General features: G+C 39.9%; 1 protein-coding gene across 1 annotated transcript in view; it reads left to right on the plus strand.

Annotated features, from left to right (window-relative positions):
* The first annotated feature begins 16,220 nt into the window (after positions 1 to 16,220).
* The window catches only part of LOC117329630 (glycine receptor subunit alpha-2-like), an 86,695-nt gene continuing 76,130 nt past the window's right edge, over positions 16,221 to 26,785 (plus strand). The window contains exon 1 of the mRNA XM_033887656.1: positions 16,221 to 17,067. Within this exon, the coding sequence (XP_033743547.1) occupies positions 16,964 to 17,067 (104 nt within the window). The 5' untranslated portion in view covers positions 16,221 to 16,963. The remainder of the gene's footprint in view (positions 17,068 to 26,785) is intronic.

Here is a 26,785-nt window from a genome sequence, read left to right on the forward strand (position 1 = left end):
GTCAGTGTACATTATAGTTTAGTCCTGGTTGTGGTCTGTGAACACTATAGTTTAGTTCTGGTTGTGGTCAGTTTACACTATAGTTCAGTCCTGGTTGTGGTCAGTGTACACTATAGTTTAGTTCTGGTTGTGGTCAGTGTACACAATAGTTCAGTCCTGGTTGTGGTCAGTGTACATTATAGTTTAGTTCTGGTTGTGGTCAGTGTACACTATAGTTTAGTCCTGGTTGTGGTCAGTGTACAATATAGTTTAGTCCGGGTTGTGGTCAGTGTACACTATAATTTAGTCCAGGTTGTGGTCAGTGTACACTATAGTTTAGTTCTGGTTGTGGTCAGTGTACAATATAGTTTAGTCCTGGTTGTGGTCAGTGTACACTATAGTTTAGTCCTGGTTGTGGTCAGTGTACACTATAGTTAAGTACTGGTTGTGGTCAGTGAACACTATAGTATAGTCCTGGTTGTGGTCAGTGTACACTTTAGTTTAGTCCTGGTTGTGGTCAGTGTTCACTATAGTTTAGTCCTGGTTGTGGTCAGTGTTCACTATAGTTTAGTCCTGGTTGTGGTCAGTGTATACTATAGTTTAGTTCTGGTTGTGGTCAGTGTACACTATAGTGTAGTCCTGGTTGTGGTCAGTGTACACTATAGTTTAGTCCTGGTTGTGGTCAGTGTACACTATAGTTTAGTCTTTGTTGTGGTCAGTGTACACCATAGTTTAGTTCTTGTTGTGGTCAGTGTACACTATAGTTTATCCTGGTTGTGGTCAGTGTACGCCAGAGTTTAGCCCTGGATGTGGTCAGTGTACATTATAGTTTAGTCCTGGTTTCGGTCAGTGTACACAACAGTTTAGTCCTGGTTGTGGTCAGTGTATACTATAGTTTCGTTCCGGTTGTGGTCAGTGTACACTATAGTTTAGTCCTGGTTGTGGTCAGTGTACAATATAGTTTAGTCCGGGTTATGGTCAGTTTACACTTTAGTTTATTTTAGCCCTGGGTAGTTTTCTGTTTAAAATATAGTTTAGTCCGGGTTGTGGTCTGTGTACACAATAGTTTAGTCCTGGTTGTGGTCAGTGTACACTATAGATTAGTTCTGGTTGTGGTCAGTGTACACTATAGTTTAGTCCTGGTTGTGGTCACTGTACACTTTAGTTTAGTCCTGGTTGTGGTCAGTGTACACTATAGTTTAGTCCTGGTTGTGGTCAGTGTACACTATAGTTTAGTCCTTGTTGTGGTCAGTGTACACTATAGTTTAGTCCTGGATGTGGTCAGTATATACTATAGTTTAGTCCTGGTTGTGGTCAGTGTACACTATAGTTTAGTCCTGGTTGTGGTCAGTTTACACCATAGTTTAGTCCTGGTTGTGGTCAGTGTGCACCATAGTTTAGTTCTGGTTGTGGTCAGTGTACACCATAGTTCAGTCCTGGTTGTGGTCAGTGTACACTATAGTTTAGTTCTGGTTGTGGTCAGTGTACACTATAGTGTAGTCCTGGTTGTGGTCAGTGTACACAATAGTTTAGTCATGGTTGTGGTCAGTGTACATTATAGTTTAGTCCTGGTTGTGGTCAGTGTACACTATAGTTTATTCCTGGTTGTGGTCAGTGTACACTATAGTTTAGTCCTGGTTGTGGTCAGTGTACAATATAGTTTAGTCCGGGTTATGGTCAGTTTACACGTTAGTTTATTTTAGCCCAGGGTAGTTTACTGTTTAAAATATAGTTTAGTCCGGGTTGTGGTCTGTGTACACAATAGTTTAGTCCTGGTTGTGGTCAATGCACACTATAGTTTAGTCCTGGTTGTGGTCAGTGTACATTATAGTTTAGTTCGGGTTGTGGTCAGTGTACACTATAGTTTAGTCCTGGTTGTGGTCAGTGTACACTATAGTTTAGTCCTGGTTGTGGTCAGTGTACACTATAGTTTAGTTCTGGTTGTGGTCAGTGTACACTATAGTTTAGTCCTGGTTGTGGTCAGTGTACACTATAGTTTAGTCCTGGTGGTGGTCAGTGTACACTATAGTTTAGTCTTTGTTGTGGTCAGTGTACACCATAGTTTAGTCCTTGTTGTGGTCAGTGTACACTATAGTTAATCCTGGTTGTGGTCAGTGTACGCCATAGTTTAGTCCTGGATGTGGTCAGTGTACATTATAGTTTAGTCCTGGTTTCGGTCAGTGTACACAATAGTTTAGTCCTGGTTGTTGTCAGTGTACACTATAGTTTAGTCCTGGTTGTGGTCAGTGTATACTATAGTTTCGTTCTGGTTGTGGTCAGTGTACATTATAGTTTAGTCCTGGTTGTGGTCAGTTTACACAATAGTTTAGTCCTGGTTGTGGTCAGTGTACACCATAGTTTAGTCCTGGTTGTGGTCAGTGTACACTATAGTTTAGTCCTGGTTGTGGTCAGTGTACACCATAGTTTAGTACTGGTTGTGGTCAGTGTATACTATAGTTTCGTTCTGGTTGTGGTCAGTGTACACTATAGTTAAGTCCTGGTTGTGGTCAGTGTACACTATAGTTTAGTTCTGGTTGTGGTCAGTGTACACTATAGTTTAGTCCTGGTTGTGGTCAGTGTATACTATAGTTTCGTTCTGGTTGTGGTCAGTGTACATTATAGTTTAGTCCTGGTTTCGGTCAGTGTACACTATATTTAAGTACTGGTTGTGGTCAATGTAAAATATAGTTTAGTCCTGGTTGTGGTCAGTGTACACTATAGTTTAGTCCTTTTTGTGGTCAGTGTACACCATAGTTTAGTCCTTGTTGTGGTCAGTGTACACTATAGTTAATCCTGGTTGTGGTCAGTGTACATTATAGTTTAGTCCTGGTTGTGGTCAGTGTACAATATAGTTTAGTCCGGGTTGTGGTCAGTGTACACTATAATTTAGTCCAGGTTGTGGTCAGTTTACACTTTAGTTTAGTCCTGGTTGTGGTCAGTGTACACTATAATTTAGTCCTGGTTGTGGTCAGTGTACACCATAGTTTTGTCCTGGTTGTGGTCAGTGTACACCATAGTTTAGTCCTGGTTGTGGTCAGTTTACACTTTAGTTTAGTCCTGGTTGTGGTCAGTGTACAATATAGTTTAGTCCGGGTTGTGGTCAGTTTACACGTTAGTTTATTTTAGCCCTGGGTCGTTGTCAGTGTACAATATAGTTTAGTCCGGGTTGTGGTCAGTTTACACTTTAGTTTATTTTAGTCCTGGGTCGTTGTCTGTTTACAATATAGTTTAGTCCGGGTTATGGTCAGTTTACACTTTAGTTTATTTTAGTCCTGGGTCGTTGTCAGTGTACAATATAGTTTAGTCCGGGTTGTGGTCAGTTTACACTTTAGTTTATTTTAGTCCTGGGTCGTTGTCTGTTTACAATATAGTTTTGTCCTGGTTGTGGTCAGTTTACACAATAGTTCAGTCCTGGTTGTGGTTAGTGTACACTATAGTTTAGTCCTGGTTGTGGTCAGTGTACACTATAGTTTAGTCCTGGTTGTGGTCAGTGTATACTATAGTTTAGTCCTGGTTGTGGTCAGTGTATACTATAGTTTAGTCCTGGTTGTGGTCAGTGTACACTATAGTTTAGTCCTGGTTGTGGTCAGTGTACACTATAATTTAGTCCTGGTTGTGGTCAGTGTACAAAATAGTTATGTCCGGGTTGTGGTCAGTGTACACTATAATTAAGTCCAGGTCGGGTCAGTTTACACTTTAATTTAGTCCTGGGTCGTTGTCTGTTTACAATATAGTTTAGTCCGGGTTGTGGTCAGTTTACACTTTAGTTTAGTCCTGGTTGTGGTCAGTGTATAATATATTTTAATCCGGGTTGCTGTCAGTTTACACTTTAGTTTATTTTAGTCCTGGGTCGTTGTCTGTTTACAATATAGTTTTGTCCGGGTTGTGGTCAGTTTACACTTTAGTTTAGTCCTGGTTGTGGTCAGTGTACACTTTAGTTTAGTCCTGGTAAGCTTGGATGGTTTACACTGTATTTTATTTTTGGAAGGCTTAATCTATATGCAACGCAATTTATTCAAAGCACAGTGTAGCTCGGAAACGGGTATTAATTTGTATACTGTTGTACGTAATTTCATCTGGCATTCCGTTCAGCAAAAACTCTTTGCTCGGAGATCTCCTACTTAATCATTTAACAATCCTGATTTCACTGACGAGTTTTTTGAGTAGTGTAACAAGTGCAATTTAGAAAGCAGAAATCCCTTTGAAGAGCTATTAGATAATCCCAGAAAGTGTTTTACGTGTTATCGTGTTCTGTGGGTGTATTTACAGATAAGATTCCTCTGATAGTCGGTCTTGTCCTGGGAGGACTGGCGGCACTAGGTATTATCGCAAGTGTCCTGGTTTACGGGAAACGCTGGTACGTATACATTTTTTTCTTAATCGTTACATCATTCGGCTAACCTCGGCCGATTCCGGTACCCTTCACCAAACATCATTAGATGTAGGTACGGAATCGGCCGAGATGTGACGAGTGTCGTTACATATGACCAGGGGAAGGGAGATAAATCGTACAGAGAAAGTTTAGATTATAGAATTACAGCAAATTGTTAACATTTTGTTCTTGTAACTGAAAGTTTTTCCGAAGATATATTTTTTCCGGTTTCAAATTGAATTTTATTGTCCCAGCAAATTTGAGTGATGTCAGGTTTGGGACCCAGGGACTTCACCCCTTTTACACCACGAAGCCTCTCACAGGAGGTCTCTTTCACTTCTTTCACCCGATTCTTTTCATTCAGTCACATTTGCTCGTTTTGAAAAAAAAAAACAAAAAACAAAACAAAAAAAACCCAAACAATTAACATATTATTTTTCAATATTAACGATAAATATAATTACCCAAAACTCTCAAAAAGGGAGACTATAATATGTAATATTATGTGTTCAAATGCTGTATCACCAATAAGAAACGACATATGTACTTTACTAGGAAGAAAGAGAGAAAAAAGAAAGAATGGGAAATGAAAATTGAGTATCAATAATTATAACCCACCCATCCCCGTTAATACATAAAAGCACAATAGATCTATAGCGTCCGCTATATTTTACACACTGAAGCAAAACAAATATTTTTTTAAACTCAATACTTATGATGTGTTGTTACCAAAAGAGAGAAAGATAGCACAAAAAAAAAAAAAAAAAAAAAACGGACATAAGGCATACGTGTAATTACAACAACATAAAAATTAAATTCTGGTTGCTGTGTGAAAAAAAAGAAGATGAGACAAGGAACATATGTCATGAAAAGTGAATATAATCATAGGGATTTGGTGCAAATTCTCAACCGACGTTCCGTTATTTATGTATAACAGAAAAAATAATTAATGTTAATTCTTATAATTTAATTTCGTCTTATACACACCAAGATATTTCACTTTCTTTGGCGAACTCTTTTCTGTGATAAATTATTACGCAACGTCATCAGCCAATCAAAAATGACGTTACATTTCGCAACGTCAAAAATTTTGTTATGGAGGTATAACAAAATTATTTCAGCCAATGAAAATGCGTGTTTCATACAAAATTAAATTATATGTGTATTGTAAAATACACTTATGGACCATGGGGTTTGTAATTGTGACAAGAGCCCATGATTGGACTGGATATATCTGTTATATATTGCATTGAGAAAATGTGAGATCTGCATGTCAGACCTTTTTTGTTAGTTCCTCAGACACGTATAGCAGACAGAATTGTCTGAAACGCGTCTAAGAATTAAAGGTGTACAAAACGTTACACACTCGGATGCCTGATATTTTCATTATTATTTACCAATTTATAAGATTGTTATATTAATTTTGTAATAAGTTGTCAAAAAAGAAGAATAAAAAAAACTAATGAGATGGTGAAAAGTTCAGAAAACTGACATGAGAAGGCCCCTAATAGCGGGAAATGGCTTTAGTTTAATGTCAATATGTTTTGTTTTTTTTTATATTCAAGCGATGTTTTCCTTGTTGAAAGTAGATTGATTTTGGTGTTTTTTTTAGATGAATTAATCATTCCATATCGATTAGTTGTAACATGTACCAGGGCGTGATATTCCTGTGCATGGTAACAGGATAATCCCCCCTCAGATACTAGGACAGCTTAAAGCTTGTACATTGTACATGATGTATATGTATATGTTGTGTACATACGTTAGTCACAACACGTATAACACCCCCCCCCCCCCCCCCCCCACACACACACACGTAAATGACTCCGTTGTGTGCTCATTTTTCAGCCACTGATGAATTTAGAAATAAAATACCCCACAATAAATGTAAATAAATAATAAATAAATAAAAACTAAATAAAACACAAAAACAAAAATTTATATCACAACCCCCCCCCCCAAAAAAAACCCCCAAAAACAAACAAACAAAAAACAAAAAACAAAACAAAACTGTCTAGGTGTTCTGCCCGAGGTTGTGAGATACCGTGCACCATTAGTAACTACAGATCTCAAATAAACACGGCTTCTAGTCACGTGATCCGGCATTGGTATTTGAATTTAGCAAGTTTGACATTGACAGTGTTTATAAACAATATAGAAGCGATAATGATTTCTGTACTCGCCCTGTTTTCTCCTTCAGCAACTGATCCTCACAGAAGCTGGAAGACTTTTTTCCCCAAAGCGGCAGGTCGCGATTAAGGAAGATTCCGGCTTTACCAAGAGTTAGAGTTATCTTCCCTTACATTTCGAAATAACCGGTATATGGGTCTTGGCCCAACGTTATTCTTTACACTCAAACTCTGGGTAGAGACACAGGGTTTTGACATCCATACATGTAATATTATGTACTCAATACATTTTTACATGTAATATCATGAATCCTAGGTTGAAATTCGTGCCACATCTCTGTGGGTGGAGATTGATTCCCGTTAGGCTCTTTGTTGACATTAACTTGACAATTATTGTTGTTTAACTCTATTATCACTCCACGAACGAAATTGAACTCATTTCTGATCTATCATAGTTACTTCCCTTCGATCGACAGCCGATTGGTTCGAGAATACTGGATACCGTAATTTAAGATGCATAATTATACAAATATAAATAATACGATTTTCTTATTTAATTTTCACCATTTTAAGGTGAAAGTCGATTTACGGCTACTTAAATCACATTGTTTATTAAAAACAATGAAAAGATTATACAAATAAATTCAGTGTTAAACCGATTCTGAATCAGAAGTACAAATGCATAGAGGAATATGGCATGACGCTACAGAAATAGGGACACAAAAAGAGGCCCTGTAATTATATAAAGTGACGAATGAGTGCCAGTCTAATATAACACAGTCTGTTAGTCTGTTTACAATTTCGTCACATCTTTACCATATGCTCCATGTTAATTAAAGAAATAAAATACTGGTGTTGTGAAAACAAGCATTCAATTAAGAGTGATACACAACCGCCGATTGGCGTTGTTGTCATAACAACGCCAAAATATACAACAAGCATCTGTACAAATCGCCTGTAAATCTCGCGCCGTCGTCGACAGATTCGCCATTTCATTTGAATCTTTAAGGTTTATCTATGGCTTATGTTCCCGACAGGTGCAGTTCGGCTCACTTTCAGTCTCTCGATGTCCTGTGTTCAGAACAGACGGAGTTAAAGCCAATGATAACCTCTCCTTGACTCATGGTGTTGGAGGTTGATGTTTGACATAGAGTTGTTGTTTAGGTACAACTCAGCGACGGATATCCCCTATCTTAGGTTCCCATTAATTTGAGTTTAGTACATTGACGAATTCTGCATTTTCGTTCGTGTGCTACTGACTTTTCGGTCAACATTATGTCCAATACCACCAGAGTTGGGTTTTGCCGGTTTCGAAATAATAGTTCCATTTGTTGGAATGATGGTTATTGCCGCTCTTCATATTTTCGCTGGAGGAGTTAAAATAACTCTAATATCTACTTGTCGATCTCTCCATGCCTCATCCTCCCGCCAGATGGTGCTTGAGCCATTCTTATCTTTAGCAATGCCCCGTATAACATTTGTAACACCAGTGTCGGTTTCATAACGCGTCATGCATGTCCCGGTTGGACCGTACATCCTATTTACATCTTGAGTCGAGTTCAGGTCACCAACAGTCTCTAAACGCACCATATATCCCACAAATAGGAGTTCGAGTCGTTGTCGGCTTCTTCACGCCCCCTGTTAGGTTGTGTTCGAGTCTCTATGACTCACATTTTCAGTCCCTAAACAGCCCATTTTTAACCCAAGTGGAGTCACTGTAGGTCCATGCATGCATCGTTTTCCGCTAGGTGGAGTTCGAGTCCCTATGCATTATATTGACACAAGGTGGAGCTCGGGTCTCTTTCATCTGCTACATAACCCATATTCACACCAGGTGGAGTCACTATCGGCCTCTCCATACATTGTATTTCCGCTAGGTGGGGTTCGAGTCTCCATGCATCATATTGACACCAGATGGAGCTCGGGTCACTGACACTATCGCCGGTTTAGGTTCAGACTGCAAACAGATTCTCTGTGATCTCGAGATTACAGCTTGGCGGACGATGGTCTTTGGATGACGTATGCTTAGCAATAATGGACAGTGTTGTTCTCAGCATATGTAAGCATAAACCCACAAAAAGTATCATAATGTATCGTCTGTGTTTATTGAAACACTGAATAAGAGCAAAGGGCGGGCTATAGATGTTTTAGTTTTGTGACCCACACTCGGGCCGTAACATCGTTGATTTACAAATAAAACGCCATGGCTCCGTGGTGGCATCGTTAACTCTTACGAAGAGATCATTTGGGCTACATTTAATTCCCATTGGTAGTTTTATCTGATACGGAACACAGGTGGTTCAAGGGCCCTTGTCAGGTAAAGGGTTAATCAGCTGAACTTCAGTAGAAATTGTACAGAAATACTAACTTTTCTGATATAAAAAAGGCTATGAACCCCCCGAAGTTATTAAACATACTGTAATCCTATATGAATGCTATCATTACTAAGATTTAAGCTGACATTGCTAAACACTCTACCGCTGTCACAGATAAGGTGGCTAAATGTGGAAGTATTCGGAATGCCAGCAATAACTTTTATACAACACAGATACGACGACGTCCATCCTGAACTCATCGGGTATTGTCGCCGGTAATAGTAGATTCCCAAGGAGTTCGGAGTTCCGATGACGGCGACATCCGCAGAAGGATAACTTCCTCGCTGTTCCATGCTACCCCACCCCTGCCCGGGGAACTGCCCTGTTCGCGTATGGGCATCTGCATTTAAAACTACATTTTGGTGACCCTGGGAACTATAAACACATATCGTATACATATGGAGTGACCCCGAGGAAGGCTATATATAGACCGTAGATATTAGTTACTTAGTTAGTTACTGGTTTACCGTCTACATGACGTAATCCCCACCGTAACTATACAAAATATAACATTGTCTTATATTCGTGGGGTCATCCTGGCCTGGGGAGGGCTGGACTTGGATCGGAATTACTAAGTAGTGTGATCCCGGCGAAGGCTATACGTCGATAGTGTATATGGGCGGGATAGCCACGGGAAAGATATGTATATATAAAAAAAACAAACAAAAAAAACAACAACAACACATTGAACTATATACATGGGTGCCCCCGGGGAACTATCAACATATTTGGCATATACGTGTGTTGACCCCGGGGAAGGGTACACACAACATTAACTTATATTCATGGGTTGACCCCGGGGAAGGGTACATGTATACACAACATTAACTTATATTCATGGGTTGACCCCGGGGAAGGATTTATATATATCTATATATGAAAAAAACCCATATACCTACACTTTTTATACATGGGGTAACCCCGGGGAAGGATATACAAAACATTGACTTATACACGTGGGGTGACCCCCCGGGAACTCGAACTTTACTTAGACCGTATATGTGCGTAGAGTGATCCCGGAAGTGGGGTGACTCCTGGGAAGCTATAAAAAACATGGATCGTACATGTATATGGCGTCTCGTTATTTATCATTTGCAATTCTTCTGTTCTTATTATGCTAATCTGACTATTAATGTTCGCCAAATTCTCCCATCTCTGCTCATATGTGTTTTTTTGTTTTGTTTTGTTTTTTGTTTTGTTTCGTTTTTTTTTTCAATCCTGGAACCTTCGGTGCTTTCCGTAATCGAGAACTGTACAGACATGACTAGCTAGTACATGTAGTCTCAACTCAACAGATAGATATTATCACACACATTTCTATTAGTCCAACATTTCCCCAGGAAACATATTACATCTTATGGTCCAGATAATTGAAAAATGACGCGATAGTACACTATTGTACATATTGTTTAATGATTAGATTCATCATAATGTTATTTATAATAAAAGTACATTTCATTATTTCTGTCCCCCCAGGTTTAAAGTAAACCCGAGTAAGACTGGACCATCGGACGTACCCTGGACGAGACAATATAATGAGGCACCAGAGGGGCAAATCAACGTCAGATTCAACCCAGCATCCCTACATTGAAGCTAAAAAAAACTGATCTCAACCCCCCCCCCCCAAAAAAAAAACAACAACAGCAGCTGATGTTCACGTTGTAATGAATAGGACTTTGCCTTTACTACTGTCGACAGGCATGCGAGTAATATGTTGTCGCAAAGCGTCATTAATGACTTGGGATTCGCTTGACTGATGAAAACTTTAATTTCCTACATGAATCGCTTTGCATTAAATGTATGATCGAGTGACTTCCGGGAGAATTGTCAAACAACTTCCGGTTTGAGCAGATGTATAATTTAATGACTTCCGCTTATAAAAAAAGACCGAGAGGTGATCCGCGCAAATTATTAAAAGTATTCAAACAGAAACATATTGTTAGAATATTTCTTGCAATGGCTCAAATCATAGATTGAAACCCGAGTAAAATGATAACCGGATTGTACATATTACAAAAGTAACAATTCGTTGGTCTCATAGCAAATCAAAAACCGATATCACATAATCTGACGAAGTATAGTATATTATCAGTCACAACATGGTTAACCCCACCCTCATCAGCAGACTCCCTTAGGTAAACCATTTCTGGTAACTGGGGTTACCTCTCCTGATTCGGGCCTGTGGTATCTAACCTTTATGGGTTCCCCAAACCCTCAGTAACAACTAGGTTGCCTCGCACTTATAGCAAACACAGGAGTTCCTTAGTAAACCCCATTCGGGTTCTTAATAGGCTTAGCAACCACTTGGAGTCTTCATACCCTTACTGTAACCACTAGGGTTGCTCACCACTACTTGGGCACCTTACAACCTTAATAACCACAAGGATTCATTACACCCTTAGTAACTACTAGGGTCCATTACACCATTAGTAACCACACGACGTCACCCTTAGTAACAACACGACGTCACCCTTAGTAACAACACGACGTTACCCTCAGTAACCACACGATTTTACCCTTAGTAACCAAACGACGTCAATCTAAGTAACCACACGACGTCACACTTAGTAACCACACGACGTCACCCTTAGTAACCACACGACGTCACCCTTAGTAGCCATACGACCTCACCCTTAGTAACCACACGACGTCACCCTTTGTAACCATACGACGTCACTCTTAGCAACCACACGACGTCACCCTTAGTAACCACAAAACATCACCCTTAGTAACCACATGGCGTCACCCTTAGTAACAACACGACATCACTCTTAGTAACCACACGACGTCACCCTTAGTAACCACACGACGTCACCCTTAGTAACCACACGACGTCACCCTTAGTAACCACACGACTTCACCCTTAGTAACCACACGACGTCACCCTTAGTAACAACACGACTTCACCCTTAGAAACCACACAACGTCACCCTTAGTAACCACACAACGTCACCCTTAGAAACCACACGACATCACCCTTAGAAACCGCACAACGTCACCTTTAGTAACAACACGACTTCACCCTTAGAAACCACACAACGTCACCCTTAGTAACAACACGACTTCACTCTTAGTAACCATAACATATCACCATTAGTAACTACTAGGGTCCATTACACCATTAGTAACAACACGACTTCACCCTTAGTAACCACATGACTTCACCCTTAGTGACCACACGACTTCACCCCTAGAAACCACACAACGTCACCCTTAGTAACAACACGACTTCACCCTTAGAAACCACACGACGTCACCCTTAGTAACCACACGACTTCACCCTTAGAAACCACACAACGTCACTCTTAGTAACCACACGACTTCACCCTTAGTAACCACACGACGTCACCCTTAGTAACCACACGACTTCACCCTTAGTAACCACAAGCCTTCACCCTTAGTAACCACACGACTTCACCCTTAGTAACCACACGACTTCACCCTTAGTAATCACAAGCCTTCACCCTTAATAACCGCACGACTTCAGCCCCTGTAACCACAAGCCTTCACCTTTAGTAACCACACGATTTCGCCCTTAGTAACCACAAGCCTTCACCCTTAGTAACCACACGATTTCGCCCTTAGTAACCACAAGCCTTCACCTTTAGTAACCACACGATTTCGCTCTTAGTAACCACAAGCCTTCACCTTTAGTAACCACTGGGGTTTCCCAACCCAATAGTCATTCCCCCACCGTGGACAGTTTTGAGAAAAATATGTTTAAAAACAAAATATACTATATTGAGCGAACCTAGGAAAAGATGTCATCATTTCTTACCGTTGCCAGGGTTCCCAATTAAAATAATCAAAATATTGACCGAGATCTATTAAGATCTCTTTGTAGTTGTTCCTTGTTATCTTAACAATTTTTCTGTAAATCTCTGTGGTATTTGATCGTTATGTCAGACGCATATTTAACGATGTATATGAAGATAACATATTTTTACGATGAATCAAACAGTTAAGGTCATACCTGTCAACAAGGCGATATTTCTTGCTCGAATTCTAACGACCAATTATGATTTATGCTTAAAATATGTTGAACGACCGGTACCGGTAATTGCGGATGACGTCACACTCACTTATCTTGACGTATGCAGGTGTGACGTTATAACTGTTGTGCCGGTCTACCGGACACGTTTCTTGTTCCGTGCCAACTACATTATTAACACCGAAAATATACTCCAATAGCATTTATAGAATTTTCCTTGACGAAAATAAACACCCCTCGTATGTTACTCCAAGTTACTATAATGCCGCGTTACATATACGTTAGGGTTTTCCAATGAACCTTCCTGATATCTTAATCCATGACTACTATATATATATATAGCATCTTAATAACCCTCTCACGCAGATTTGAAGCTGGTTTAAGTTGTATTTTCAACAGAATTTCCCTCCACACCCTCCCTCGCTCCGCATGTCGACGCTTGTATTATCAAAGCTATTCCATATAACGATTGACGAAAGGACAAATCTATATATATTTGGATGGTCGGAAGCACACTTGCCTTTCACCTGGGTGGCCGGGGTTCGATTCCACAACCGGGCGTGAAAAGGTATGAGGTCATCTGCTCGACAACGTGGGTTTCCTCCGGGTACTCCGGTTTCCCCCCAATCTCAGACACCTGGCGCGCTTCCATCCTGGCCACAAGCGTGATTAACATAATTGGACACATTTTGTTTTGCAGTAATTGTAAATAAAATAAATTTTACATTTTTTTACCAGACATAAGAATGGTTTCACGATTTTTTGGCGTCAAAAACAATGTGTTATTGCATATAGTGTACAACAAATGCATGGATAAGGTCGGCATAGTGGTCAAAACGTGGACAAGTGAGCGTGTTGTTTTATGACATTTCAATTATAACGCCATAATTTTGTGCCGAACAATACAGTTCTCTTACAATCTGCCTGATTCAAAGTTAAAACAACACAATTATTTCGATATGAAAAACCCCAACATATTTGGATTTCGTATTCGGTTAATATGTAATTACATGCATAGATCTATAGAGAACTATATTAGCTTTGTATTTGTCCCAGCTAATATATTCATTCCTGATTATACAACAGCGTATATACCTCAGTTAAAGTCCATTTCTTAAATACTGATAATTACTTGTACACCTTAACACATCGGCCCATTAATGGTCCCCGGTTACCAGTATTTAAAAATTCATATCATTACCTTTGTTACCTTTGCCTTCGACACCGATATTAGCTACTCGCTAATCATGGCGCTTTCTTCAATGGCTGCGTTGGCGATGTACTATATACCATCTTTTACTTACTAAGATATATGTGTCCTGTTCACAAAACCGGATCTGACTCATGGGTATTGATCTGTTTTTTATTTAGTTTTTTTTTCGGGGGGAATCAAATTCGCAGGAATTGGAACAATGTTTGATGGGACCACAACGATATATAAGATAACGTTACCATGGAAACGAGATAGGAAGATCGATTCAAACTAATTTTATGTTTGATCTGATCAATGCCGGGGTCTATATAACATATATAGAAAACTGTATGTTGTAAAAGTTCCTGGTTTGTCTGAAGGCGTACACCAAATGACAGTGGTTGGAGGGCGCGGACTTCTGTCTCGTACACCTCAATAAAAAGAAACTCAGAGAGATTTTATGTCAAAACAAGCTGGAAAAAAGCCATGCGACGTAATTTGAGCTGTTGAATTCACATGATGTGTCATAATTATGTTTTTTTCTTCTTTTTATAATTATTTTATAGCACAAGTTCAAAGTCGCAAATCAAATGTTTGTCAATTCTAGTACATAGCATACTTCTGCAGGTCTGAGAAAAGAGCATATAAATCTGCTTGTTGCAGCGGACTTCTTATATCTGGTAGTGGGTGAATTCCGAGAGGTATCGAAGGAAAAATGGCGGTACTACAGACACCTAACAAGAAATAGTACCTAGAGAATGTCCAACTGTTATGTGTTACGGTGTTATTAATGTCATCATAACAGCTTTGGCTGTGATCTTGTTTTCATTAAAACTCTGCAAATGTATAGATAATGGACTACTTCCGGCGAATGAAATGTCCTACATTGTAATAGGCATTCGAAGTTTAATTTCGAGCTTTGACGCTTAGATATTGCGGTTTATGAGCATTCCCGGGTTAAATCACATCAACTCGTGTCATTTCCCGGGATTAACGGAAAGACACGAAGATATCCGATTGATGAAATACGTTCTTGACACACCTCGATATTCATTAACATTTATGATGCCAGTAACCACTTGTGTTTACGTTTGCTGATCGAAAATATCTTTTACCGATGATATCTGTTTAATCTCTAAAATTAAATTCTGTTAAAATCTGTGTAAATCGAAAATCGTCGCCATTTTCTGTGAATGTTAACGGAATAACCGACCGCTTACGATTGACTCTTATTAGCTTTCCACCATGCGTTACGTTCATGAAGCCACGTCCTAATATGTTGTAATTATTCAATATTAATTTACTGGCTAAAATCAGGCATCAAGCTGACGTCATAGGTGTGTGACGAGTACTACGGCGTATAATAAAATCTTGGCGCAGCTGATTATACAGTTTATCGAATAGGATTCGCATCAAGATTCAATATAACAAGTGGTAGATTATGTCATTTGATAATAGGATTAGTATTTTACCGAGTGGGAATATTAGCATGGCACATTGGGAGTTCCGTACATAAATAATTAGAAACACGAGCACGTGCTCACGCGCCAGACACTGATGGACGATGACAATTTGCGACGCGTCCTTGTGTTGTGAACAGAGTGGATGGGATGTAGACACTCGGGGTTATAGGAGGGAGATGTAGTTGTGACGTACATATTGCATTTGCCTCTAGGGGGCAGAGTTGGGAACAGGAAGTGACGGGCGAACTCGGAGGGGCAAGGGGAGAACATTAATCAATTGGCGTTGGGACAGGGCCTTGGCACAAATTCTGCACCCCACAATTCGTATATGTGTAATACAAGTATAGTATAATACAAAACGAACGAATATATACAACACGTGGAATTGCGAGTCCTCAAAATCCTCGCTGGCTATGAGGGGCTGTGAAGATTGATTAAGTAGGGGATAGCATTTCGGGGCTCGGGGAGGCATATTGGGATCTATAGATATTTGTAGGGAGGGGCGAGGGAGTCAGTCGGTTTGACTGGGGTAGCGGGACAGAGTAATACTCCAATAACCGTTAACCAAGTTCCGGATGCTATACAGTGAGAAAATGTCGATACCGCCATTTCGTGTCCCAAAAGACGGTTCTGGTTTGTGTCTTAATACAATGGATATTGATATTTCGATACGCTTTGTTTTAGTAAACACACGTATACCGTGTACAGTAAAACCCAGAAACAGGACGCGTTGTACGGTTTTAATTGTTTACGATCAGAAACCAGTATGATATGTTATGGTTCCGGATATAAACCTACTCACATTCTTATTAGTTTAATGTCACCCTACCCTACCGAGATCGTCCCCGAAAGAGTACAACAGAAAGTTTTCAGTAGAAAATAATTTGACTACCAAATCCACGAGTTGATTTCGATCGGCTTCTGAAGGTTTCCACCCACTTTATACGACGAACAGGCTCATACGCATAGAGGCACACAGCGCCGCGCAACGGCTCGCCTTCCTTCACTGCGGTACTGTCTTAAAATCACGTGACGGGCAACATGTATTTGGCCTGGAATACATCGGCTTATTACAGTTTTTGAGTACTGGCTATATATAATTATATATCATATATTTATCCTGTGTATTCTATGTAATATATACACACCGGTGTGCATGTATGTGTAAGTGCGCGTGTGTTCTGAAGTAGATGTAAATTAACTCTGTGTAATTACACATAGTTAGATATGTAATCAAACTAATTGATCATAGCTGTCCTCTTTAATGCACGTGTGGATTTCAACATGTGTTCTCCTGAGTAGTAATGGTACTAGTACCGTCATCGAGTGGACAGCGGGGAACATTCCGTAGCTGGACAGTTTTTCTCATTCGTTCTTGTGAATATCTCTTGGGATAGTGTCCGCTGTTTTCCACGGGAAACATCTACTTCTAAGTCAGGGCCAAGCTCAACATCTCACAAGGATGCGAATCTGGATTATACAAAGAAAATTATTTTTACACATAACGATGCTGATTCTATTCCATGACCAGGTATGGACCAACGCGGAAGACAACAAAAAAGATTTGTAAGTATTTATTTATCTTTCATATTCTTATACCGATATGTACCTCTAGCTCAGATACACATTCATACATATAACATGCAATGGTGTTCTTATAATTACATGACAAATCGAGAATAATAAGCCTTAATTATCTTATACTAAGCCGAAGTTTTATGCGTATTCCACAATGGACATACATTCCTACCCTGGACATATATTTCTGTTCAGGTAGAATAAAAAATAAACAATATAAAGTAATATTTTCTTTGATCTTCGTAAATGTATCTATATTTGATTGAGGGTTATGGTATGTGTCTCAGAGAGAACTCCTCCATGTCACCGTAACACCACCTCCCCAACACTAGCAGCTGTTGTCAAGGTGTTGTCTCGAGTGCGCGGTCGTGGTCCTAGTGATCCGTACATGTGTTTTGTAGTAGAGGTACGTTTGTACCGCTCCCTAGTATATAGTGTGGTACATCATACTTCATAACATTATGTTTTTGTGACATTTATTTTCAAGATTTCTATAATAAAATTAAATGAGCAAATCATATTAATGTCATTATGAGCACAAAGGTATTACCTACATACACATACAATGTAGCCTTACGTCACTTTCTCCCATAGATTACAGTTTTCCGTATGGCAGCATTACGTAGTTTAAGGACGGTTCATTATTAAGATTTCCCCCATTAAATCCAAAAAATGCTTCCCGTAGGACAAGTTCAGGAACTTTGATGAAACAGAGACCTAGGACCAATAGTTTTAGTGGAGGACGGTGGTTATCTGAGGTTAGCTCATCAGAAATTGGAATCTAATTCCAGGGTAGGGATGGTTGTCCGTAAATGTCTTTGTATAAAGTTTATGTTAATTATACTCTATTTAAGTGTTTTCGATTTGTCATGTGAATATAAGATTACCAAAGCATACAACATGTTTGGAAGTGTATCGGGGCTAAAATATCGAGGGGTATCCGGGGTAGCAATGTGAATCCTGGGTAGATACAAAGCGTGCTTTAAGTAGAGTTGGGTGTACGGTCTGCACTAACTGTTTCACATTGTAGACGAAGGATCTTCTTGATATTTTTAAATTCAGTTAGACTGACAGCAAAGATGGTGGTCCTGTAAGGGACCGTAATCTCCGAGCAGCAGGCCCAAAGTCAAGACAATATAGGGTCACGACCGTCCTTTTTTTAAAGATATTTACACGAGATCTAAGGATAATTTGATGGTCGTAGATAGCACTGGGACACTTTTAAGTGTTGAAATGAATTTCTTTCTCAGATTTTGGTGTTTTAAACTCATTCAGATAAAAAAACTCCCAACATTTCCCACATTTTTAAGATAGAACTTCAACCAAATACAACTGAATTAGTGGTTGCTGTCATTTTATGTTGGTCCAGTTGACCCCTATCCCGAACTAACAGCTACACAAACACGAGTTTGTGTAGACTTTGTTCAAATGACCATTGATTCAGGACAATATTTTCACGAACGGAATACTTTTGAGATGATCTTGGCAGTAGGGAAAACTTAAGAAAGTATCGAAGGTGAATCGGAGATTCAGGAAAATGGTATATCAGGGGTGAGAGTAGAGATCCACCGTCAGGTGATACCCTAGGGATTCGTCACAAGTTATCGGAGACAAAATAGAGGGAGACGGCAGGATCTGGGGGCAAGTATACTATCCGAAACGTACGTATGGACAGATCACGTGGTTGGGGAATAATGTGATCACGTGGACGAGGTCTAGTCTGATCATGTCACAGGAGCCTAGTCTGGCCACCTGACAAGAGACTAGTCTGATCACGTGGTTGGGGAATAATGTGATTACGTGGTCGATGACGTGTCTCATCACGTGGCAGGAGACTTGTCTGATCACGTGGCCGGGAACTATACGAAATCTGAGTCTGGGTTTAGTCTGATCACGTGACTGGGGTCTAGTCTGATCACGTGGTCAGGGTTTAGTCTTACCATGCGACTAGAGACTTGTCTGGTGGTTTAAAGCCCATATTGAATACCCTTGCTACTTCGTTACTGACAGGATGATCCATCTAATGGAGACAAAAAAACATTTTGCCGACGAATTTGCCCCTGTTCCTATAATTGAAAATATGTAATCATGATCGTAACACAACCAATGGCATTTACAGTCTAAGCAATACCATTTCTGCCTGCATGATCGATTTGTATAAGTAAGTACACTATACCATATTTTCATTCGATTGCTCCTAAGATGCACATTATAATTATAACTTAATTATCAGCCCATAACAACTGTTTGTATGCTCTTTTAACAAGGAGGGAAACACATTGTGTTGCTATTTTCTGGTGTCGATGGTATGTTCTGAAGTGTAATGTATGTTGCATAAGTCTAGTGTATGTATCTTCTAGATTGTAATTTATGTTTCGGATACTGCAATGTATACTCTAGAGTGTAATGTATATTCTAGAGTGTAATGTATGTCCAATCATTTAATGTACACACATGCTATCAGACTGCTTGTTCCAACATTTCCAGACACTATAGACATTTGTTATACCGTTTTCTACTAAAGATTGTCACCAAGCGCCATGATTAGTTTACATGTTCTTTTAATTATCAACAAGCACAAAAACCCGAAATCAGTAAGCGAAGAGCATTCTGACGAGCTATTTACCAAATCATGCAATAATTGTCACAAGCAATGCACGCGACATACAATACATTACGCAATCATTGTTGATGAGAGCACCAAAACGTACGCGATACAAACACAATTGATGGGGTGGAGTCAAGATACGATAATTAACAGTTAATGTAGATATTTCTCTTATATATAACTTGTTTATTGTAATGACGACCCATATATTTTTTGTAATGATGTAGGAGGCTCAGGTTTTTGTGTAATGTTGTAGGGGACTGCACATACGTGTATAAAGTGATGTAATGAACATCCGTTTTTTTGTGGTGATGTAAGGGGCACACAATCAAGCACATTTATACAGCATGTAATCATGTAAGGAACTCCACACACGTTTGGAGCAATGTAATGGACACCACACACACGTTTTTGTGTAGTGGTGTAATTGACACCACACACACGTTTTTGTGTAGTGGTGTAATTGACACCACACATACGTTTTTTGTAGTGGTGTAAGGGGAACCACATACGTTTTTGTACAGTGGTTAAGGGACACCACATATGTTTTTATGTCATGGTGTAAGGGGCACAACACATACGTTTTTGTGTAGTGGTGTAAGGGGCACAACACATACGTTTTTGTGTAGTGGTGTAAGGGGCACCACACATACGTTTTTGTGTAGTGGTGTAAGGGGCACCACATACGTGTTTGTGTAGTGGTGTAAGGGGCACCACATACGTGTTTGTGTAGTGATAAAAGAGGCACCACACGTTTTTGTGTAGTGGTGTAAGGGGCACCACACATACGTTTTTATGTCATGGTGTAAGGAGCACCACATACGTTTTTGTGTAGTGGTGTAAGGGGCACAACACATACGTTTTTGTGTAGTGATGTTAGGGACACCATACACTCTTTGTAGTGATATGAGCGACACCTCATTAGGCTGGTACCCTCCTCAGTCACCTCCCTTGCGAACTCTGCACAGTGGACCGGTAGCGAGTAACCATCTCTTGTAGGATATCCTACTCCGGCGTGTGCGCATCTTTATTGCACATGATAAATCATAAAGGTGGCTACTTCCGCTGAAGCAACACTCGTCAATAGTGTCATTGTCATAGCACATTGGGCAATGTTTGTCTGAAATCATTTAAAAAACAAACTTAAAATCCTGTTCGTTTGATTATCGATCAAAGGTACATGTATACAATTTACTATTGATTCTGAAACCCATCGCTTCGTGTGTATTGGGGTTTCCCGAGTCTTAAATTAGTAATATATACGTCACGGATGTATAGAAATTAACCAATGAAAATATCAACATGGTTACCTAATACCGGTCCTTTCTGAGAGGGGCGCAGCCCTGGCGGAAAGTCGAGATCTAAAGGGGGAACCAGTCTAACACGAACACCACAAGCGGTTTTGTGTAGTGGTGTAAGGGACATCGCAAGTGGTTTTGTGTAGTGATGTAAGGGACACCACATACGTTTTTTGTAGTGATGTGAGGGACATCACATCTTTATGTCAGGCACTGAAGGGGACTGCACATACATTTTGAGAAAAAAATGAATATGTTGATACTGACCATTTCTTTGTTGCTTGAATTGATTAAAAAACAAAACGACAACATAATCTGGTTAGAAATCACATCAAATAATTACAAACATGACCTTACATAGACCGTGATTGTTTTAGATTTCGAGCTCGAATTCATATACGTACTACGCATATGACGTCATATACCGTAGACAGGGCATTGTAGTACGTGGCCTAGTTTTCCTCTTCGTGAAGTCTTGTAAAGTCACTTATTGAATCTGGAGCCGCTGGATTTATTTTCAGCCATTGTAATATAAATAGTGCTACAAATCCAGGCAAGTATAGTATATATAATATCTGTGTACTTAATGCCCCACCTGGATATCTAAAAATAGTGTAACGGACCTAGTTGTAGAAAAATAAACCGACCCACAGAGCCAATACCTTAAGGCGGCAAGGAAGCACAGGGACTTGCACAAATTACCAACCCACGGTCTGTATGTTTACTATACACATATATACGAATCATGTGTTTGACAATTTGTGCCAAGCCCCTGTGTTTTGGAATATTTGTTTCGATAAGCGTTGAATTTACAAGCTTTACGGTAAAACACTACCCTCTTACAATTTTGATTTTATAAAGCTGTGAAATGTCCTGGTAATTATTTAGAATAACATGTAAAGATTGGATCATGTTCAGTGAGCATTTGGTTTCAAGAAAATTGTTGCTGAAATTGATGTAGATAATTTGTCTTAAAGATCCGGCCGCCGCTATGCATATATCTGATAAATCTATCTATCTTTAACAGGAAGTACCATTAGTGTTACAAACCAAATCCTCTCTATGGTACGGAAACTGTTCCTGTAAGTCTACGCTTTGTGATTTCACAAAAAGGCACACAGGGAACTCATTGTGTGCTGGTGATCTTCAATCATACAGACCAATATCGCTGTCTACACACACACAAGTGTGTAGTATGATTTACAGATCAAACAACAATGTGGATAACTGCCGTATGTATCAAACGATGAAATCTGCGGGAGAGGTACGGTAGCAGGGTAGGGTAGTGAACGCCGCAAAAAGTACTTGTTCACACATCGAGCACTGGTTCATTCGCAAAACCTTGATTCATACTTCGGCAGTGGTCCGAGCATTGTTCAAAGAGAAATGGTTGACAGATAAACATCAAACACCCGGGACCTCCGAACACTAGCCGGATGCTCTACCACTTGAGCTACCTGGTCACCGATGATCGACCCAGTCCAGTACCGCTTCACTGGCTCACACATCAGGTGCTCAAAGACAAAAATATTTGTTCACAGACCAAGCATTGGTTCATATGAAATATTTGTTCATACGCAGGACACTGGCTTGAATGTAAAACCCTGATATTGGTTCACAGACAAAGTCTGGTTCACACAAACTGACATTAATCAGACACTGGTTCATATACGGACACCAACCCACTTTTCTCTCACCAAACGGTGCTAGTTATATTTAACAGTTGTATTCATTGGACACTGAACCATACACCCAACCCTGGTTCAGAAACAAAAGGTGGCTCACGGGCTGAACATTGGCTCAGGAAGAAAAAAACAATTGTTCATACAGACACGCAGTCAAACTGTGGTTCATGGAGCAAATGTTGTGATATGACACTGGGTCTTTGACTTGTCCACGTTATGTTGTGATATGACACTGGGTCTTTGACTTGTCCACGTTATGTTGTGCTATGACCTTGCGTCTTTGACTTGTCCACGTTATGTTGTGATATGACACTGCGTCTTTGACTTGTCCACGTTTTGTTGTGATATGACACTGTGTCCTTGACTTGTCCACGTTATGTTGTGATATGACGCCTCGTCTTTGACTTGTCCACGTTATGTTGTGATATGACACTGCGTCTTTGACTTGTCCATGTTATGTTGTGATATGACATTGCGTCTTTGACTTGTCCACGTTATGTTGTGATATAACACCGCGTCTTTGACTTGTCCACGTTATGTTGTGATATGAGACTGCGTCTTTGACTTGTCCACGTTATGTTGTGATATGACACTACGTCTTTGACTTGTTCACATTATGTTGTGATGTGACACTGCGTCTTTGACTTGTCCACGTTATGTTGTGATATGACACTACGTCTTTGACTTGTCCACGTTATGTTGTGATATGACACTCCGTCTTTGACTTGTCCACGTTATGTTGTGATATGACACTGCGTCTTTAACTTGTTTAAGTTATGTTGTGATATGACACTACGTCTTTGACTTGTCCATGTTATGTTATAATATGACGCCGCGTCTTTAACTTGTTTAAGTTATGTTGTGATATGACACTACGTCTTTGACTTGTCCATGTTATGTTGTAATATGACACTGCGTCTTTAACTTGTTTAAGTTATGTTGTGATGTGACACTGCGTCTTTAACTTGTTTAAGTTATGTTGTGATATGACACTGGGTCTTTGACTTGTCCATTTTATGTTGTGATATTGACTTGTCCACGTTATGTTGTGATATGACACTCCGTCTTTGACTTGTCCACGTTATGTTGTGATATGACACTACGTCTTTGACTTGTCCACGTTATGTTGTGATATAACACTGCGTCTTTGACTTGTCCACGTTATGTTATAATATGAATCTGTGTCTTTGACTTGTTCACATTATGTTGTGATTTGACACTGCGTCTTTGACTTGTCGACGTTATGTTGTGATATGACACTGCGTCTTTGACTTGTCCACGTTATGTTGTGATATGACACTGCGTCTTTGACTTGTCCACGATTGTTGTGATATGACACTGCGTCTTTGACTTGTCCACGTTTTGTTGTGATATGACATTGCGTCTTTGACTTGTCCACGTGATGTTGTGATATGACACTGCGTCTTTGACTTTTCCTCGTTATGTTGTGATATGACACTCCGTCTTTGACTTGTCCACGTGATGTTGTGATATGACACTGCGTCTTTGACTTTTCCTCGTAATGTTTTGATATGACACTTCGTCTTTGACTTGTCCACGTTTTGCTGTGATATGACACTGCGTCTTTGACTTGTCCACGTTTTGCTGTGATATGACACTGTGTGCTTGACTTGTCCACGTTATGTTGTGATATGACGCCGCGTCTTTGACTTGTCCACGTTATGTTGTGATATGACACTACGTCTTTGACTTGTCCACGTTATGTTGTGATATGACACTGCGTCTTTGACTTGTCCACGTTTTGCTGTGATATGACACTGTGTGCTTGACTTGTCCACGTTATGTTGTGATATGACGCCGCGTCTTTGACTTGTCCACGTTATGTTGTGATATGACACTACGTCTTTGACTTGTCCACGTTATGTTGTGATATGACACCTCGTCTTTGACTTGTCCACGATTGTTGTGATATGACACTACGTCTTTGACTTGTCCACGTTATGTTGTGATATGACACTGTGTCCTTGACTTGTCCACGTTATGTTGTGATATGACACTGCGTCTTTGACTTGTCCACGTTATGTTGTGATATGACACTACGTCTTTGACTTTCCAAGATTGTTGTGATATGACACCACGTATTTGACTTGTCCACGTTATGTTGTGATATGACACTACGTCTTTGACTTTTCCACGTTACAAGTTGTATGTTGTGATATGACATTGCGTCTTTGACTTGTCCACGATTGTTGTGATATGACACTCCGTCTTTGACTTGTCAACGTTATGTTGTGATATGTCGCTGCGTCTTTGACTTGTCAACGTTATGTTGTGATATGTCACTGCGTCTTTGACTTGTCCACGTTATGTTGTTATATGACACTCCGTCTTTGACTTGTCCCCGTTATGTTGTGATATGACACTACGTCTTTGACTTGTCCACGTTATGTTGTGATATGACACTGGGTCTTTGACTTGTCCACGTTTTGTTGTGATATGACACTGCCTCTTTGACTTGTCCACGTTATGTTGTGATATGACACTGGGTCTTTGACTTGTCCACGATTTGTTGTGATATGACACTGCGTCTTTGACTTGTCAACGATTTGTTGTGATATGACACTGCGTCTTTGACTTGTCCACGATTTGTTGTGATATGACACCTCGTCTTTGACTTGTCCACGATTGTTGTGATATGACACTACGTCTTTGACTTGTCCACGTTATGTTGTGATATGACACTGCGTCTTTGACTTGTCCACGTTATGTTGTGATATGACACTGCGTCTTTGACTTGTCCACGTTACAAGTTGTATGTTGTGATATGACATTGCGTTTTTGACTTGTCCACGATTGTTATGATATGCCACTGCGTCTTTGACTTGTCCTCGATTTGTTGTGATATGACACCACGTATTTGACTTGTCCACGTTTTGTTGTGATATGACACTCCGTCTTTGACTTGTCACGTTATGTTGTGATATGACACCACGTATTTGACTTGTCCACGATTTGTTGTGATATGACACTCCGTCTTTGACTTGTCCACGATTTGTTGTGATATGACACCACGTATTTGACTTGTCCACGTTATGTTGTGATATGACACTATGTCTTTGACTTGTCCACGTTATGTTGTGATATGACACTCCGTCTTTGACTTGTCCACGTTATGTTGTGATATGACACTATGTCTTTGACTTGTCCACGTTATGTTGTGATATGACACTCCGTCTTTGACTTGTCCACCTTTTGATGTGATATGACACTCCGTCTTTGACTTGTCTACGTTATGTTGTGATATGACACTATGTCTTTGACTTGTCCACGTTATGTTGTGATATGACATTGCGTCTTTGACTTGTCCATGTTATGTTGTGATATGACACGGTGTCTTTGACTTGTCAACGTTATGTTGTGATATGACACGGTGTCTTTGACTTGTCCACGTTATGTTGTAATATGATGCAGTATGCTAGGCTTCGGATCAGTTTCTCATGTCACACCGGACAACGCGGGATATTCCAACCAAATCCTGGTTTCCGGTGTCATAATCCACGACTCATCAACATGAAATAGAAAACATGCTGCGTCAGCAAAACGACAAGAGACCTATCTTACACTAATGCACAAACTGCACCAACCTGGACCTTTAATGATAATATCCGTGTAATTCCTGATAAGTTTATTTGCTTTCCTGTATATCTCAGCTGATACTCTTAACACCACACCCTGTTGGAGTTCATTTGGCGTCTATGTGAAAAGACCACGTGGAATATTCATACCGAGCGTCCCGACAGGAATCGAACCCGGATGTCTGGCGTGATAATCCATGACTCTAATGTCTGATACAAAAAGTAATTAGCAGAGTTACGGAGATCGCATTTACCGCTTGGAATAATTCCTGTTACACGCGCACATGATTATGTCATAATGTGTTCATCCGCCATGTATCTGTTGTGTGGTTACATACATGTAGTTGATTTATGAGGCATGATTACGATCTATCGCTCTATAAAGGGTGTGGTATTTTCGATAACGGAACAAACAGGACAGAACTGATAAACTGTTATTGGGTAGACATGTCCTGGCAATGTCACTGCCTCACCTTTGGACATTGGGTTCAGCGTTTGACTCTGTGAGGAACGCTATCT

The sequence above is a fragment of the Pecten maximus genome, chromosome 6 (assembly GCF_902652985.1).
Source record: "Pecten maximus chromosome 6, xPecMax1.1, whole genome shotgun sequence".
NCBI classification, from domain to species: domain Eukaryota; kingdom Metazoa; phylum Mollusca; class Bivalvia; order Pectinida; family Pectinidae; genus Pecten; species Pecten maximus.